This window comes from Styela clava, chromosome 3 (assembly GCF_964204865.1).
Source record: "Styela clava chromosome 3, kaStyClav1.hap1.2, whole genome shotgun sequence".
Taxonomy (NCBI): domain Eukaryota; kingdom Metazoa; phylum Chordata; class Ascidiacea; order Stolidobranchia; family Styelidae; genus Styela; species Styela clava.
The window spans coordinates 12319489-12338533 of NC_135252.1; the positions used below are offsets into that span (position 1 = coordinate 12319489).

General features: G+C 35.0%; 4 protein-coding genes across 4 annotated transcripts; 3 read left to right on the plus strand and 1 right to left on the minus strand.

Moving 5' to 3' along the window:
• Positions 1-3224: 3224 nt before the first annotated feature.
• Positions 3225-4863, plus strand: LOC120342164 (quinone oxidoreductase-like protein 1). Its single transcript, XM_039410878.2, has one exon. The coding sequence runs from the start codon at positions 3569-3571 to the stop codon at positions 4541-4543; it is 975 nt and encodes a 324-aa protein (XP_039266812.1). The 5' UTR covers positions 3225-3568; the 3' UTR covers positions 4544-4863.
• Positions 4864-4865: 2 nt separating this feature from the next.
• On the plus strand, positions 4866-6482 carry LOC120342165 (SRR1-like protein). The gene is made up of 2 exons (XM_039410879.2): positions 4866-5450; positions 6112-6482. Exons 1-2 carry the CDS (start codon positions 5009-5011, stop codon positions 6459-6461), a joined length of 792 nt encoding a protein of 263 aa, XP_039266813.2. The 5' UTR covers positions 4866-5008; the 3' UTR covers positions 6462-6482.
• Positions 6459-13694, plus strand: LOC120342163 (endoplasmic reticulum junction formation protein lunapark-B-like). Its single transcript, XM_039410877.2, has 12 exons — positions 6459-6619; positions 6880-6975; positions 7054-7187; positions 7272-7330; positions 7644-7684; positions 7743-7902; positions 8017-8154; positions 10713-10830; positions 11409-11479; positions 11964-12140; positions 12491-12610; positions 13313-13694. The coding sequence occupies exons 1-12, from the start codon at positions 6593-6595 to the stop codon at positions 13402-13404; spliced, it is 1233 nt and encodes a 410-aa protein (XP_039266811.2). The 5' UTR covers positions 6459-6592; the 3' UTR covers positions 13405-13694.
• A 964-nt stretch (positions 13695-14658) lies between these two features.
• LOC120342166 (large ribosomal subunit protein eL19-like) lies at positions 14659-17535 on the minus strand. Its single transcript, XM_039410880.2, has 6 exons — positions 17369-17535; positions 16616-16722; positions 16198-16320; positions 15915-16035; positions 15621-15731; positions 14659-14854 (listed from the first exon to the last, which is right to left on the minus strand). Exons 1-6 carry the CDS (start codon positions 17518-17520, stop codon positions 14725-14727), a joined length of 744 nt encoding a protein of 247 aa, XP_039266814.2. The 5' UTR covers positions 17521-17535; the 3' UTR covers positions 14659-14724.
• Positions 17536-19045: the final 1510 nt, after the last annotated feature.

Here is a 19045-nt window from a genome sequence, read left to right on the forward strand (position 1 = left end):
TTGTAATTTTAGGGGGGGTGTTCACCCCCTATAGGGGGGTGTAGGGAAATCACTGTCTGTTCTTCATATTTTTCATTCATGTGTCTAGCTAACCAACGCTTCAAGCTTAGAGACGAATTCTTGGATAGATCTGCTTGCAACGATAAATTCACATGGTTAAGAGCTTGAAAAATATCCGACAGGTAAGCCAACTATGAGATAAACTCTTCGTTCTCCAAATCGTTTTTAAATCATGTCTCTTATCTTTGGAAATTTGTGAATAGTTCTTGTCGGAGTTCAAAGAACCTCCTAGTGATATTCCCACGGGAGAGTCAGCGCACTTCTGTATGGTAAAGAAGACACTTGTGATCGGAATTCAAATCTTCACACAGCCTAGTGGTTAGAGCTGATGTTTTGACGTAATTCACCATTTGATTATTCGATCCAAGTATGACAATAGATCCGAAGGGAGCACCTTGGCACAAAGAACACCCATGTGGATGAAGCAGTGAATAAAAGTGGCGCTTGGTGATACATTTTTAACATGTGTTTGAAATTCGAACAAGCATGGATGGAGCAACAGGTTATTTATTTGACCTAAACGTTGAAAACATCATTTATTTGTGTTGTTGCAGACTGATCCGTGCTCAGCAATAATTCTATTCGCACAGTATTATTCTATGTAAAGCGGACATAAACGAGTAATTGGTGACAGCAGGTTATTTTTGGTGAAAAATTCGCCCAAAACGTTGAAAATATCGATCCCTTTTGTTGTATCAGATTGATCTGTGCTCAGCAATAATTCTGTTCGCACAATATTATTCTGTACAAAGCGGACATAAACGGGTAATTGAGAACATTTAGTGACAGCAGTCGATTCATCAAGTTGTATGGCAAAATCAAACTTTGATCCTTTAACTTCAACAATCACTTGTTTTTCAATGTGAATAGACATTTCTTCGATACGTCGTTTCACGGTATCTCCAGTGACTCTTTTCCAATCAGGTTCCGAACTAACATCCTCGCTGCTGACAAAACAAGCGACTCCGCAATGGTATGAACTTTCTTATTTTGAGTCCCTAGAAGAAATACATCGTACAATGCTTTCACAATCCCGGCATTCGTTTGGTAAAACTGCCCTGCCTGGTCCTGCTTTCGCTTCACACGTTCCCCATTTCTCTCAAAATAACTTTTATCGCGGTGCTTCTTGTCTGTGTAATTGGACTCAAGATGCTGCTTATTAAGCAAACCTGGTTTCATGACTGCATTTGGGGGATAGGATAGGATTTACATATTTATCCCGGGGGAGAGGAAAGCCGATAAAACGGCTTATCCATATGGCGAACCACGGCCTCTCGTCCGGTTAACATTCCAAGTCGGGTATGGGATTAGTTATATTGTTTGTTTTCGGAGGCATGGACTTGGTGGTGGAGGAAGCCGTAACCGACCAGCGGTTACGTGAACCACCAAACGACGGCGAGGAGTCCAGCAACCCTCTTGCACATAACCATCCCTGCATGGGATTCGAACATGCGAACCCACGCAGAGTAATTAGAGGTGCGGTGGCGAACGCTTAGCCTGTTGAGCCACACCGCCGCGCGGTTATGCAGACCACGCACTGCGGTTAACTTTTTTTATTATGTTCGATAGCGATGAAGCCATACCTAATGTATTCGGAGGCACACTTTCGCTTCGACATGCTTGAATATTCAGTCAAAAAATTTCCGATAAATTAGCTTCAAAAGTAAAGCTAGTGCCGACCAGCCGATACATACAGAAGGTAGTAACAGTAACATCTGTATGACGTGTCAAATCCCTATCAGGGCATCTCGAGATGCGTCGAACGCTTATTTCGTTGCCGACACAAAAGTGAATTGTTGCAATAATTCCAACTGTATGCGGACTACTCGAAAAACTCCTGCGTATTGCGAACCACATGTTGAGAACCGCCACTATTTCTATGATTATTACTGTGACACATTTAACACATTTGTGGGCGTTTAAAAAAAGAATAACTTTTCTCGTCTGATGATGCTAAATTTTTCCGATTGACAAAAATATACGACACGTTTCTCTTCCTCTCTATATCATTAAGATCACACGGCCAGTCATTCTCATATTGGTCATTCGGGGAGGTAACTTATATGTTATGGCTGGCCGTGACTGATCGGTTTCGTTATTCTGTCATAAACGCAGAATCACTCTCGTTTGCTGACTGTTAGCGAGGCGGAAGTTCACGTATGCCAGTACAGTGCTGTTTATTGGACTCCCCAAATCTATGTATATTTCAATATACGTAGGGCCGTGGACACTTTTGTTTTCAGTGATATTTGGGATAGTTTTGCTGACGGAAAGCTCAATCTGCCTACCTTATCTTTGTATTTTAGTTAAGCAAGTAGGAAAGGCAAAGGCCGGGTATCAGGGTATTGATATCCCGTGATGTCTGAATGCTATTTGGTGCTGAATCAGATTTTTTCCATCTTAATGCTGTAATGGCTTCGGTAAGAATATCCATGCTGTAGTGTACAGTAGACTAATTCTTCTATGTTTTAGTTTTGTTGTTTTAGTTAACTTACCCGGTACCTGTACCGGTACCGGTAACGAAATAAAACCTGGTATTAACTCCTATTTTCGAAGACGTTTTTTTTGTTACGTTACCGTACCTTGTTTTTGCCATTAAAGTATTATAAATCATACATCTGAAATTGCTGTTTTTGTGTAAAACACATAATTCATATGTATGTATGTTATTTATAGCCTATATCTGTATATGTATGTATTTTTAGATAAGGTACCGGTACCGGTAGGCGAAATTGTAAATAATTACCGTAAGTGAAACATGTCTGCATGTGCAATACTGACTACTGTTATATAATATATTCAATAGGCCTATATCTGATGTCGTTTATATTTTGCATGATACAGCTCAGCATACTATACGGGTATAGATCGAGCGACATTGTTTTGTTTTACAGATGATCAGACACCCCTCTTTTGGGAGACCTTTGGACATTGCTGTCCCACAATATCAGTAAAATTACAGTATAATGAAGTTGCGCAAAATACTCCAAAAAAGCAATCGAATAATCTAATCTAAAAACGCGATTAATTCAGATTATCATTGAGACAAGCATGGCGTGATATGACGTGGTGCCAATCGCCCCTCGTTTGTGATACACATGGATTGTTTGTTTTATTGAACCAAATGGAGTGAAATTCTTGGAATTTGGATAGGGCCAGACTGTAATAGGTTGAATTTTGTTGGTACTTTTCAACTATTTTAAACACAAGGAAATCTTGGTTGGTATGGATGTATGGATAACATTTATTCAGATTTACCCTCTGCCCCTTGCTCAACTGCATGGGATCTTATCCAAAATGTCTTGAGAATTCATTTTAATAGTCATGAGAATACCCTCTTAAAAACCAAGCTTGATAAGAAATTGCTTGGTGATTTCATGACATCTGGACATGGTTAACTCTTTTTCACTTTGATCTTCCAGTACTGCTGCTGTACCACTGCTGATATTTGTAATTCTGAATAGCTTAGGTAGTAATTATCTTTGTGGTTTTACAATATAAAGATATAATGGAAGGGAATGTGCTCCCTGGTTCTTCTGAAGTATTGCTTGAAGTACGATGTTGTAGCATCAATATTATCACGAAGAGAAGTGATCAACAATTTCTTCCTGATGGTTTCAGTAAGCTTCCAATAATTCGTAGCATAAGTGGGAAAATCACAAAAATTGGCTCAAATGTCAAAAGATTTAAAATTGGGGATGAGGTAGCTGGAATAATTCCATTAGACATGGCCAAAACTCTACATGGCATAAAAACTACTCTTATGCAGGAAGAATTTTTAGTGCACAAGCCTTCTGAATTGGGTTGGGAAGTTGCAGCATGTTGTTTGCTGGATGGATTAACTGCTTATACAGCGCTACATTACCAAGCTCACATTCGACCTGGTGATACATTACTACTATGCAATGGTTCTGATTCAACAGGGGTTCTAATGGCACAAATTGCTAGACATTGGGGCGCAAAGGTTCTCGTCACTGCATCCTCTGAAGAAGAAGCTCAGATCTTACGTATGATGTCTAACAATGGCCCACAAGTATTCGGTGGTCACCAATTGTTGCATAATTTTGTGATGGACGAAACAGGGGGCTTAGGTGTTGATTGTATTGTTGATAATGGAATTATTGTTCACGATTCTTCAATTACCAATAACGATGAAGATTTTTCAAAACCAACAAAACATGATATTATTTCTTGTCTTGCTGTAGGAGGTAAATGGATTACTAGCCAAAGTGATTTGCAAATAGACCCTCCTGATTCAGAAGTCTTGCATATGAAAGGGTCAAGCTTATGTCACTTATTTCCTGAGATGTGGACATTGTCAACAAGTCAGCAAGGTCGATATCTTCACATATTGAAGGACGTTTTAGATAAAGCAGCATGCGGTGTCATACGACCTCATCTCATGACTGTCCTTCCTGCTTCAGAAGTACAATCTAGAAGTGATTTGTTTCCATCTAAAAGTTGCATTGTTATCAAGCTGTAGTGTGAATAGTACTGTGTGACCGAATGCTGACAATGAATTGTTTTGTTCAATTGGAAATTAGTGCAATATTATTTTACCGATACCATGAAAATGGGTTTAGTAATTTTTTTTTTTCATTTCTAATATATTGTTATATACAAAATAATAATTTGGATCGGTTAATTGAAACTAATATTTTATTTGTTATTGAAGAAACTATTAAATAAATAAGTATCGAACATGGTTAAATATGGTATTAAATTCTAATGTCAAATTGTTATCTTTTCCATTATACTGTTGATTGAATACTATTTTTCTTCAAATTGATTTTTGATTTGCAGGTTCTATAAGCTAATAGGCAAATCTCTATAATTTTCCTCATACAAAGGTATAAATTCCAAATATCAATTTTTTCGAAATTTCATTAATTTCTGATAGTGCAGTTTTTTGTGTTAGTGATGTTATAATAAACTGGATATATCAGTCATGTTGGAAGAATGGAAGACAGTTACACGGAAAACTAAAAGAAGAATCGAAAAAGAAAACAATACGTCTTCAAACTGTGTTGAGATTCTGAGCAATATAAACTTTACAAGATCGGACATACAGCATGGAATATCTAAAGTAGAAAAAGCATCAGAAGAGCTTATAGAATCTGCTTTTTTCCACAAATTCTGCAAATATATTGAAACAGTTTTAATCAAATATGAAAACGATTGTCATGAAGAAACATCCATGTTGAATGAAATTGTTTGTTATGGACTTGGCAGTGTTTCAAACAGTTACATCGCAAGATACCAACTTGCTATGTTAATTTTGTTGCTGAAGTTTTTATCACAAAGAACTGGCAATAATTGTGGAAATAAACTAATACCATGCTATGTATATGATCCAATCTTCAATAACTTTGATGTTGCCATACTGGAAAGTAAGTCTACCATTTTTTTAACATTTAACAATATCTTATTATATTTCTACTTTTACATACAAAGGTGTGACACTCTAGTGAATGCAATAACTTGACAAATTAAACTGATAAGTCTGTATTATATTGTATGCAATACTGTTAAAATGATTATTTTCAGGGGTCAGGGCAATTGTCCGAAACTAATAATATATTTGAATTCATTCAAAATTAATTACTTTTATTTTTGGAATAATTCAGAATTAAAAATTATCATTTGGGCTCTTAAAATGTATTAATAAAAACGCTTTCATTTAATTTCTGAATGATATGACCAATAGGCTACAAATATAACATCAATCAAAGATTAACTTTCCCCGCATTCCAAATTTAAACTCATTGATGTACATTGACATTTGTTTGTCCTTGTTAAACATAACCCAATTTGGAACATTGTTTAAAATTTCCATATTCAAAAATATTAGTAATAGATATTATTTTAGGTCATCCCTATCAGTGGCGTTTTTAATGCTATAATGCCATACTCCTCATGATTTGAAATGCCATTTTTCTATTATGATATCACATTTGTCATATATAATAAACATCCTAACATAATGGCTTTTTAATTATAAATCAGGATCCTAGATACACCCGTGTATATGACATGTCTATTTTATTTCAGATTTTAAATTGAAAGTCTTGTCAGAAAATGAAGAAGGCAGAAGAAAGGGATCATCGGAACATGGAATATCTATATTTTACATGATTCATTGTGACAAATTCCTTTATGACAATCTGTTATGTGAAAATTTGGAAAATCGAACTATGGATAAGATTATAGTAATCGGCAATTCTTTCAAAACAATGTGGGAAAGATTGCCTGAAAGCGTATTAAAAAATGAATATAAGTTTATTTATAAAATAATTTCAGAAGATTTAGTTTCTGAAACAATGCTTGATAACTGGAAAGATAATGATGCAATTTTTAATGATACCAGTATTCATTGTTTTCGAAAGTTCTCGCTAACCTAAGATCTGATTTTCTTTTTTTAGCCATTTTTGTTGGTGTTAAAATGTTTGAAGTAAATTATTTATAGATTGAATCCTTTTCTATTATTTTGTTCTGTCTGCTGCTCAGCTGCCATATTTATTATTCTTACATCATGGGTGCTATTATAGCTAGATTTCGGGTAACTATGATTTTTATTTATCTACATTTCAATTATTGAGCTTTTATATGGTTATAATTCGTCATCTTTGTCTGTTGATAATGCTTGCTCAACTTGATCCCCTTTGAGTTTTCATAGAAATTCCTTTGATTATGATCATTAAAAATCTGACTCCCGAAACTTAAAAGTTTCTTCATATGTTCTTCTTGTGACTACGTAGAGCTTTGAAATGCAGTTTCACTGAAGAAATATTTTATTCAAATTGTATTTTGTATACTCAGAAATCACCAACAACCATAGAGATATTGGAAGATATAGACAAAAACATTGCACATCTGGAAAAATTCAGAAAAGCTAACCAAGAGCTACGACAAAAAGTAATTTTATTGCGATAATCTCATATTTTGTGATATTTCACATTTTTACACTAATAAAGTTTGAATAACCTTTTTCAGGTTATTGGGAAACTCATTTTGTATTCTGTTGTTCTGTATATTGTTGGCGCAGTGGCTCTTTACTTCTTTTTTATGCCTCAAGAGTTGACATATAAAATATATGGATTGTCTCCATTTTTCTTATTTCCTTTCTTGTAAGTATTACCGGTAAATATATTATGCATTCTGTTGCAATTAAGTAGTTTAAAAATGATTTTTGGATTAATTTTGTGTTTCAGAGTTTATTTATTAAAAAGATTTCTTCACTGGTTCTTTGTACGGAAAATATCTCAAAATGGTAAGTTAAATAATATAAAAGCTTGAGATTTAATTATTTGTTATATTAATTAATGAATGAATTTGCTCAATTCAATCTTGGGCAACAGTTCTCAACAATCTGCGTAATTAGAAAATACTTCTATGAGTGACATACTGGCTTCAGAATTGGGCAATATCCTAAATTTGAATGCAAATAAATGTGATTAGAGCGTTGGCATATAAATTACGATTTTTCATATATATATTCAATCATTGTCCTTTTTGAGTATTATTAACTCATTTAAAACACTATTTTTATAAATTTGACTCATCTTTCTCTGTTTATTTTACAGAAGGCGAAATGCAAGCATTAAAAGACAAACGAAAAGACATTGTAAGTTCATTTTTTTAAACGTTTTTTGATAGTTTTATAAAATGATTTGTTTTATTAGCTGGAAAATGTGATGGAAACTGAAACGTACAAGAAAGCGAAAGAAATTTTAGAGAAGTTCGATCCAGAAACAAAGAAAAAATTGGAAGAAGAAAAAAATCGAAAAGATTCGGAAGCAAATGCTGCAACTTCACCACCACAACAACAGCAACAACATCCAGGTAGAAAATCATTAAACCTGGTTGTTTTTCTTCTCGGACGCTGGGGCTGGCCACTTCAGCCTAATCAAATATGTAGTAAAATAAATTATTTTCATTTTATATATTTTGATATAGGTTTGCGCAGAAGACAAGTACCAGGTCAATCTGAACATCCCGGAGCACCAGGGGCTGCTATTGGTCGTGGACGAGGAATTGGTTCTCCATTACCTCTTCCTAATATGCAGCAAACACCAATGAATGGAGCTGCAAGAGGTGCGTAAAGTTTGTGGCCGTGAAAGTACTGCATGCCGTTTAGTATTTAAGCATGTCCTTCAGACGTGAGATTTTACAGAGTGTGAAATGTTCAAATCCATGGTTAAAAAAGTTTCAGCAGTTTCACAGGTTCGATTCCTATGCAGAATAATTATTTGCGAGAGGGTTGCCAGACTCCTCTCTACCATAGGATGATTCATGTAAAGCTTGTTGGTTACCGCTTCCTCCAACAATAAGTTCATGCATCAGAACAAATTACTGGTTAACTATACCCATACTCGACATGTACTTGGGGTGATGGTTTGTCATATCATTAAGCCATTTTATCAACTATCCTCTCCCACAGGATAAATTATCATATAATCCCCTAAGCAGGGATGGCCAATTCGAATAAAGTATTCGAATGTATTCGAATATCTCGTCATTCGAATATCGGAATTCACGTTCATAAGAATATCGGATATTTGTGTGACGTCACACATTTTCGACGCCGCTTTCAAGACGTTTCCGTTGAATGAAAACATTCTCGATAGTACCTTGCGCGTGATTGTTTTCATCACTCATCAGCGTAACGTAATATTTAGGCCCGTAAACGCCTTTACAATTGTGTTATTTTCTCTAAAACGAAAATTTTCCACAAATTTGTTCCACGATAACGATAACATTTATTTTATTTTTGTACACGCACGGAATTGTGAATCTGGTAAATACGTTCATCGGCGGCGAGTTTCTGAAGACAACGCAACTTTTTGATTGAAAAGCGGCAATTTAAAATACTGAAAATAAAACCGTAAACAATATAAGTTTTATTGATGCCCGCGAAAATTTAAATTTCTAGGCAGTGAACGCAAAATTTCGTGTGCCTCTGGCACACATTATGTTTGGTCGGCGTTTAGAAACATATCGTCACTAATTGAGGGCGGGATTTGCCTGATTATCCATTATTTTAAATTGCCGTCAAATATTTTCGTGTTAACACGATACAAGGTTTGAAACGCGACTTTTTCCCGGGTTGTGAGGATGTATATAATATAATTAATCTAAAGTATATTCAATCAATTTTATTTTGATGAAATAATTTTTACTCTGAGATATTACAGCATATTTATGGATTTTTCGAACGGTTTTATCTAAAAATAATCCGAGTGGCAGCATTTCGATCGAGCGGAGTCACTGTTAACAAGTACATCTAAATATTTGCCGAATTCGCAAAATACGTATCAAAACAATATTTAATCGGACAGTTTACCTCACGTTTTTATTTTTATGACCGCGGATTGCAATGGTATATAAGAGTGGTGAGGATTTTATTTTGTCGACGCAACCGCAGGTTAAATTGAAGACAATTAAATTAATAAAGCAAGACATTTTAAATATGCCGGTTTCGGTCACGAATTCATCACTTTGCACAACAGAAAAATATAATTTCGTTGTTATATTATTTGTTGTAAAAGTCGACTCTTTCAACAGGTGGCATAATCGCGGCGATGAATATGTATTTTTAATTTACTAAACTTTATATGTATATTCATTGTATGAAATGAATTATACTCTACACTTAACAGGATTTTATATAATTATTTGAGATTTTTCTAACGGCGATAACGAGTTGGCAAGATTGCAAAAATACGTATTAAAATTAAATACATCAGGCAGTTTATCTCGTAATTTTAGGTCACAGATCGCCGTGAACGGAATAGTAATGTTTCTTTTTTGACGTAAGAAGAAGCAACCGCGAGTTACATTGAACACATTAAATTAATATATAAAGATATTTTAGAATCTCGTAGTTGTCATGGATTGAATATTTTACGTAACAGAATGATCATCATTATACGCTGACAAGACGACTCTTTTAACGAGCGCGTAATCGCGGTGGTTGTTACAGGCGGCAATGGGAAATTCCGATTTCGAAAATCCTGGCTGCGCGCTCGCAGTGATGGTCATCTATTCTCTACTAATTTATTTCTAATTCCAAACACAACAATATATTACACATAATAACAATATGGTTCTCATAAATTGATATACAAATATACTGGTAGGTAGTAGAATACTCTAGGCCCAAATATTAGAATTTTTAAAGGCATAATGGATTTTCGATTGGTATTGCCAATAAATTTTATTACTCTCAGAAAATATACACAATTATCTGAATACAAGTAGTATTTTTGTCAATAGACTTGACTATTATCGTAATATCATGGTACCAATGATAGAAAGCGTCAGACAACTTTTCATATGGTCATTTGTACAAAGTGATTAATTTTAATTAACTGACTGTGTCACAAGTTGCTATTATTTTTTATTGATAGCTATAAACTATCAATTACTTTGTGTACATATACTGTTGGTTTGTGGCTTCATTCTGATATTTCTATTGAAGCTTATTTCCTAATTTACAGGGTTTTAATCAACTAAAACAAAAATGTGGTATTTTAGAATGTATTCGGAATTCCAGATTCGAAAACATTATTTTAGAATGTATTCGGAATAGTTTAGTATTCGGAAATGGCCATCCCTGCCCCTAAGTCATATAATACCTCTACTTATCACAGGACAACCAATTGTTCCTCGTTCCCCAGTAGCTGTACTGCCCAGACCAATATTGCCGTTGAATAAAACAACAATGGATAAATTGATGGATTATATGATTGGAGATGGAACTGCGCACAGGTTATATTTGCTTATTTATGCGTTCATCAAAGACATTGTTTCGTGATTTGCATTATTGATATGTCATAATTTGGAATGAATAAGTTGTTTCTTGATTTGCATTATTGATGTGTCATAATTTGGAATGAATAAGTTAGGTATGTTATAACAAACTTACTGTACACAGTTGTGTTGGGCATATTGTATTAACCTGTGAGTAAAAGTCCCTAAACCTTGAGTCGTCAGAGTTTCGAGTTGTGTCAATCGCTGAGTTGGTCTCACTGGTGGTTGAGAGATGGCGAGTCAAAGTCCTTCCATTTAGATGTCCCTAATCACTCCGACGTTTTTTATAAATGGAGACTCAAGTTCAGCTCGAATGGAGTAAATAACTTGAACCTCCTCAACTGCAGTATATTGACCACCTGATAATTCTGTTTGACTTTCTTGGTAGAGAAACTATAAATATCAGAGATTACCTCTAAAAATTCACTCAGCTGAAAGTCAACTCCAATCGTAGTAGTCTAGAAAAGTAAAATTACGAAAATTAGAAGCCTAGAATGTTTGAAATCTTAATAACATACCTATCGTTGATTTATCAGATATGCTCTCATATGTCAAAATTGCTGCAATCATAATGGAATGGCTTTGAAGGAGGAATTTCAATATCTTGGTAATTATGATTGAATGTTTATTTCACTCAATGCAAATTAATATAATAATTTATACCATGGGTTTGTGAAAACCAAGAACTCATGGTTGTTTTATTTTGCTGCAACCGCTAATGATATCTGCTCATCTATCTAACCTATGTCATCCAGCTGTTCAGTCCATAGAAAGTGTTAATTCCTGAATCCACACTTTCAGTTAGTTTTGCTAGACTGGGTAGAGTCTGTTATTTCAATTTCAAATTATTTGAATGCTAGTGTAAGCCTTACTCAAGAAGTTATTGATACTTCTCTCTGGCTGATGGGTTGAAATTGATGGAATCAGATATGATCGAAAGATTGTGTTATGGTTTTGCATGGGATTCACCCACATCAAAACCTCATTGTGAGGGATCAGATGAAAATCTGGGGAAATCAATATCACTAGGATTTATATTCAATTTTGTTCAAAATTCTTTACATTATTAATTTACACATCACTATTGATAGCTTTCAGATGTGCATATTGTCGATTTTTCAATCCCGCTCGAAAGCAAAGACCTAATGCTCCCAGACTGCCAATGACTCCGCCACGTCGCATTGAACCGATACAAGGTACTGCCAACAATGATGATGACGGGAATAATGAGAGTGACAAACCCTCAACTTCTTTTACTCCTGAATCAGGTATTAGTTTGACTTGAGTGACAAAATTCAATTCAAAATCCACTCAAGTCTATACCAGGAATGATGCTGCGAATTTTACTCATTTGACCCGCAGCAAAAATGTCCTTGGCAAAATAGTTCCAAATTTTCTTTCATCACATAGTCCATGCACATGAATTCTCTAGCATTGCAATCGTTCAAACTTTTTTAACTAGATTTTTGTTTTTGAGTCTCTGTAGAGAATTTCGACTCAAATCATCGCCATGGAAAGTTTGATATTTCAACGGTGTTAGGCTCAATACAGCCTGGTTTGATCAATGAAACAAGAGAACACGAACTTTTATTTCATCAACATGACTTATTTGTCACAGAAACTGCTCCTGCCAGCATTACAGGTGAAGAGGTGCAACAAGCATCAGTGAAGGAAGAAGTCCCTGATGTGGAAAGCAATGCAGATACTGACAATTCACAACAACCATCGGAGCATACAGGTAATGAGACGCTGTTTGAAGTGTAAGTAAACTCAGTTTACTTTGAAAACAACAAAATAGTACACGTAAGTTAAGTGTTGGGTTTGAGGAGACTCATGCGCGTCTCTGTTCTGGTTTTAGACACTGGGCAACTGCATCAAACGGATAAGAACCCTTTTTTCAATTTTAAGATAATCAGCGAACCTGTTCTGGTTTTAGACACGAGACCAGTTGTTCTCAACCTTGATTTCTTTCGTAGCCTGCTTTTGTTGCACAAAAGATTCTGTGCCCCATTAACTTTCTTGTGTGAGGGAAGAACTATAGAAAAACAAAAAAAAATTATTTTGTAAAGATAGACATCTCCAATTTAATAATTAAAATAAAAAATACCACTCAGTAGCAAAAAAAGCATCATTCATTGTTACTACAATGAAAATTTAACCAATTTATCAACAACTCTAGCAAATTTTTAATATGTTTGTGGCCCACCTGAACATGTTTCTGTGGCCCATTGGTTGAGAACCGGTGCACTAGACGGCAAACTGGTAATATGCACCACAGCTGATAACTAGTCCTCTTTTTGGCTTTGCGAAAGTCATGTTAATGTATCTACATGCATTTTCTAAAATGAGGGAACCTGTTGTTAGTGAGTTTGATACAAAATAGAATCTGTTCTTAATATTTTTAATCCCACACTTATAACTGACATCTTGCTTTTCACAGATGCAGAAGATATGGAAGTAGAGGACATTTCTGCTGGATCTAGTGTAACCAATGATGAAGCTGAGCAAATTCTTCCTGATACTTCCATCTGAAAGCTTTGTTTGCAACTTGAATGTTCATTGTGTTGAATACATATATAGTTTTTTAAACACATTCACTTTTTGATGGTTTTGTGTTATCCTTCCTGCTCAAATATTGGGGGAACGTTGGATTTTTAAATATTGCATGTTTGTGATCAGCAAGTACAAACCTTTTTTTCATGCCGAATATTGTAAGTTATCAAATCCTGTCTTATTTTTTCTACTGCCACTGTTCTTGCTTTACCATGAGTGATGTATATGCTGTGTTGTGTTCTTGTCAGAAATAAATGATACCACATCGATCATTGTCTATTTCCGAATCGATGGTATGGATATGGGACTTAGCTGGCGGCATGCGGTACCTCTGGTTACCCTGCGTTTGAATCATGGGGGGTAATTACGTGCGAAAGGAATGGAGGACCTCTTGCCGGCGAAGGGTGGTTCATGTAACTGCTGGTCGATTAGAAAAGTCCAATACCGGACATGGACTGGTAACTGGACAAGAGGATATGGTTCATGATAACTGAGACTAACTTGTCATGATCATTTTGTGTAACGAGTTGCTGTTCTCTGTCTAATTCAGAGCATTTCATGATATTTGAGAAAAACTTTGTGCTTCAGATCGATTCGTGATTTCAACTGGGTGTAGGATTTTACAAAAAAATGAAGAGAAACAAAATGGCTAAATAAAACCACCACCTCCCATTGCGTCATAATCTAGCGCACAAGCTTTTTCCCATAAATGAATAGTTGTGTTCTTCACTCCAAATTCCAAGAAAAGTTTGACACTTTTGTTCTTGAGTATCGCATCTGTCGCAAGTTCCTTATTATCTCTCGGACGTCACTTCCTTTCTGATTAATCACCACCTTGACAAGGTAATGCAAATGATGATGACAGAGATGATTGCACCCAACTAGCCAGGTCTCCACCTGAAGCAAGGCTTCTCAAACTGGATCCACCCATCACCTTTTGTTTATTGGCTTCTTATCACTAAACCAGGCAAACAAAATAACTGATGTGAACTAGTCGCAAACCAAAATAGTTTTCAGTTTCTGGAAGCAGGAGGCAACAGAGCATGAAACTTGGAAAACTATGGGAGATTTTAGGCAATATTTTTACCATCTTAATCATCCAGACCGATATTAAACCCCAGTTGCATATACCAACATTTTGACATAGGACTGGCTTTATTGCATTTTAATGACACCCACTTGACATAATTCCTGTCTAAACTATCTCTAACATACCCATAGAAACAAAAAAAGTATTTGCACTATTTGTTGTACAATTGTAGTGAATATAGCCACAGAAATTTAAAAGGCAAATAGAATTCACTCCTTCTTGACAGCTTCGTCCTCTTTTGCAAGTGCTGAAAGCATTTCCTTCTTTTTGGTCTGAATTCTCTCTTCCCTTCTTCTTCTGGCCTCCTTGTTCTTTTGGCGACGAGCTTCCGCCTGGTCACTGATTTGAGACAATGCAAAAATTTAGGAATAGTAAACAGCCGAATCAGGGCTGTGAAAGAAAACTTTCTGTGGACTCTGAATATGGGTTTTAGAAAACCCAGGCTCAGACTCCAGCTCTTGAGAAAATCAAATTTTGACAACAAAACTTCCGTATAAGCAAGAGTGTTCTTTAGTAATATACTGTTAATAATGCTTAGTAAACTACATTGTTCTTTGAGTTTCTTCGGTAAATTCTTTTATCAAGGTCTGAAACCCCTATTCCACAGCCCTGAACAGAATGTCTAATTCATACTAAAAGTAGCATTATCAAAATCATGCATCTGAAAATAGTAATATTTTGCATATTCTCCAACAAGGCGCAGCAACTTGAATAAAAAAAAAAAGAATTATATTCATAAAAGTGCACTAAAAATTTTCCACAGTGCAAAATTTATCCGTTTAACTTCACTGAAAAGTAAACGAAAATATCGGTCAGAGACCGAAGACTTGTCCATCGAAAGTTAGAGGATTCCTCAAAACAGCACTCTTACTCCATAGTGACACCTTGTGTCTCATCACTAATTAATTAATAACTCGCTAATTATACGACATAATTCGCCCAAAATCAATAGGCTTCTGGTCCGAGATAAGATGAATGCACATGCAAAATCTGGAGCAGGTCCAATCTCGCTTTCGTGAGATATCGCGTGCATCTAACAGACAAACAGATACCTACTTACCGATTAAAATCGATAAGTAACAATTGATAATAATTATTTTCTTACATGAACATCTTTGTTCTCGACTTCTTGGCCTTTTCTTTGTGAATATGTTCCATAAGGATACGCTTATTCTTGAATCCATTACCTTTAGCTTTCAAGTAAAGTTCATGGTACCTATAAAATGAAATTTAGTCGATAAGATTAGTAATAATTTTTCAGCTTCATGGAGTTTGATATCGAACGAATTGACGAAGAGGTAGTTCGATTAGATAACAAAAATCATTTGAGGTAAGATTTAGGAATTTTTAAGAAACGAATATGCAGCAAAAAAGGGCTAATAGTGTACATTCTACATACATATGCTTGTCGATCTTTTTCGATTCTCTGTATTTTCTCAGAAGACGTCGAAGAACTCTCATTCGCCGAATCCAGATTACTTTTTCAGGCATACGTGCATTTGCAGTACCCTTTCTTTTACCTATTTGCAAAAATTAATCAAATAAATAATATTATTTTAATTCAATTTTTTATATAAAAAACTCCCGAATTCTACTTGACCAAAAATATCTTCACGAGTTAGAAAAGCTTAAATGTGATAATTTCACAAGTTTATATATAGAATCATGTCATTGATTCATACCTCGTCCTGTGTGGCGACCTTTTCTACGAGCGATTGTATTCTTTCGCACTCTTGCACGAGAATGAACAGCCACAGGTTTTCGGATAATCAGACCATCTTTGATCAATTTACGAACATTTTGCCCTGTGAAAATGAAATGTTACACATAGATGTGAATCCGAATCTAATAATTAAAAATATACTTAAATAATATCAAAATTCTAGCTTATGTCAGATTTTATTTATTATAAGAAAGGTTTATATTTTAATGTTAACAGATTTATGTTACCAACTAATATAATATTTTAAATAATACTATGTGTGAGAAGTCTTTGAAAAACTTTGTCTTGGTGAAAAAGTTAAACTGCTGTATATTTCATCTTCTAAATCAGAATGAGATAAAGAACAAGCTATTAAAGGCGGAGGTGAAAACTCTTACTTGAATTGGCATTTGAAATCATGGAAGTTTCATTTGGATCCAACCAAACTTTATTCTTCCCGCATTTCATAACAGCAGCGGCAAGCCGCTTTTGCAGTCGAAGGGTGCTAGAACAAATAAATGAAATATTCAAATTTAAATCATTATGACACAATGCAGATAAATCCAGAGCATTTATCTTTCTACAGATCAGTGTATCTTCTATAACACTGTACAGTCAGACAGTGGTGAGAAGGAACAGTACACACGCGTAATACAAAATGAGTGTGAATTGACTAGGCAAAGACAATTCAAGTATACTAGGTTTTTTTTTCCTAGAACAGTTGCTGATATATCAAAAACCAGTCCGCCTTTCACAAAGTTAAGACCTGTGTCTGAGCACTTATAGGCTAGCTGGTGAGCTAAAACAAACACTCTTCCCAGTAGAGATACAAATGTATAAAATGGCAGCAAACAATGATTTTACAATAACATAATATTGAAAACTATCATGCCAATATTCATTCGATGAAACACACCCCAAAGGACTATTCACTTGTTGCATTACATGGTCATGTCTGAGAGTGGAAATGGGCAGAAAAATATTCTTAATTACAACACTCCTGATGACACTGCAGGAAAAATAACTAATATTCTAACGGCAACGCAGGGCATCTAAATGATATTTGATAATTTTTCATTCTTTCTATACAAATTCCAACCCCATTATAATGCAATAAAAAGAGAAAATGTTCAAATATTGTTGAAAATTACCTCATGACTGCCGATTTCCCGATGGCCACGCTAAAAGGATGGGGAGAGCCAGAGATTGGTAAAAGTACGCCAACTGGTGGATATTCTGAATCGGGGAACAACAACACAAAGATCATATGCCAACTGACTTTGAAAATCTTGTCCGTAATCATTTTTTTGTGGAGATATGAGAAGGATTCAGAATTTGTTATTAGCGCAAGCGAAAAATCAGGGAGTATTAATTTGTTTAGTTACCGTCTCAAAGAAGACTACTGCGGTTAGGAACAATGGTTATGGCCGTGCGTTTATTTTTGTTCCTTTCATCACTATTCACATTATAAACGCCAAGTATGAAAGCATTACTGTATTTAAGTATAAGTTTATTTGGACTCAATCAGCATAATAGGCAATAAAATGATTAATAAACCCAAATAAATGAAAACTGATTAGAAAACCAGAAGAGAGCAAACAAAACCTTAGATAAAGTTTAAATCGTACAGAATATGAGGTGGAAGGTTTTACCAAGAAGAAGGTGCTTTTTCCCTCACCTAAACTTATCAAATTTATTCATAGACACTCACAAAATTATTTCCAATTGTATGTAATAGAAAACAACAGCTCGTGAAATCTATATTCTCAACTCTGAGGCACCAACGATTAGTAGCCTACGGTATGTGGATTCCAATATGTCATGACGTGATCAATGATCTCGGATTATTTCTTTTAAATTAAATTAATATATCCATGCATGTCGAAACTGTGATACATTATGGCTTTAAATTTACGCAGCAATTGTGGTAAATAGTTAATGGGAGTAGGGCAGAAAAAAGGTATAAATTGTGTTTTATTATGTGCCAGATGTTTTATATAGAAATGTAAACTTCGTGATGAAAGGCCTCAGTTTTGTCAATTTTTATATATGACAAAAATTTTTATTTACTGTGAAAAAGCTATTGCAACTAAAAAAGGCAAACTGTTAATCCATAAGAAGAAGTGGAAAACTATCATAAGCTGTGTTTTTAAGTGCAATTGTATTTTGACATTGTGTCTATATAAATGTGATGTCTTTATTAATAAAAAAAATAATATATCCTGTTATTTACATATAGTAGTTTACATGTTCATTAAGTACATATTAATTAGAGCAATGGAATTAGTAAGTATTTATTTTCGTTTGCTATATTTTTTAATGTATGAGCAAACACTCCTCCTATCTCCTATTTGTGTCTCATATTTTATTTTTTCTTCTTGTATGTAACTCAATCAGACTGCGGCCCTTTGACGATCAACATGATTTTTAGTGGCAAATTGTCAACCATCATTTTTATTTTGAACGGGGGCAAAGGCGTATTGTTTCTAAAACAACAAAATATCCGCTCTCGGATTGGTGGCGACGGGGAGGCGGGTAAATGTTAGGATGTTTTACTTTCAATTATCCTACTTACCTCGGGTACTTACTCGATAGCTATGACTGTGAACCAAATTTTACAAAGCAACTCATCGAGTATTAGTTTATTTATTCAATTATATATATGTATTGGGTGGTGACTGACTCAGATGGCCTGAATCAGGGGTCTGCAACATGCGGCCCGCGGGAAAATGCGACTCATAAGGAAATTTGTGCGGCCCGCGGGGAAGTGCTAATTTTGAATGGTGTGCGGACCGCAAAACGAGTTTTCAATATAGTTTAATCTGGTA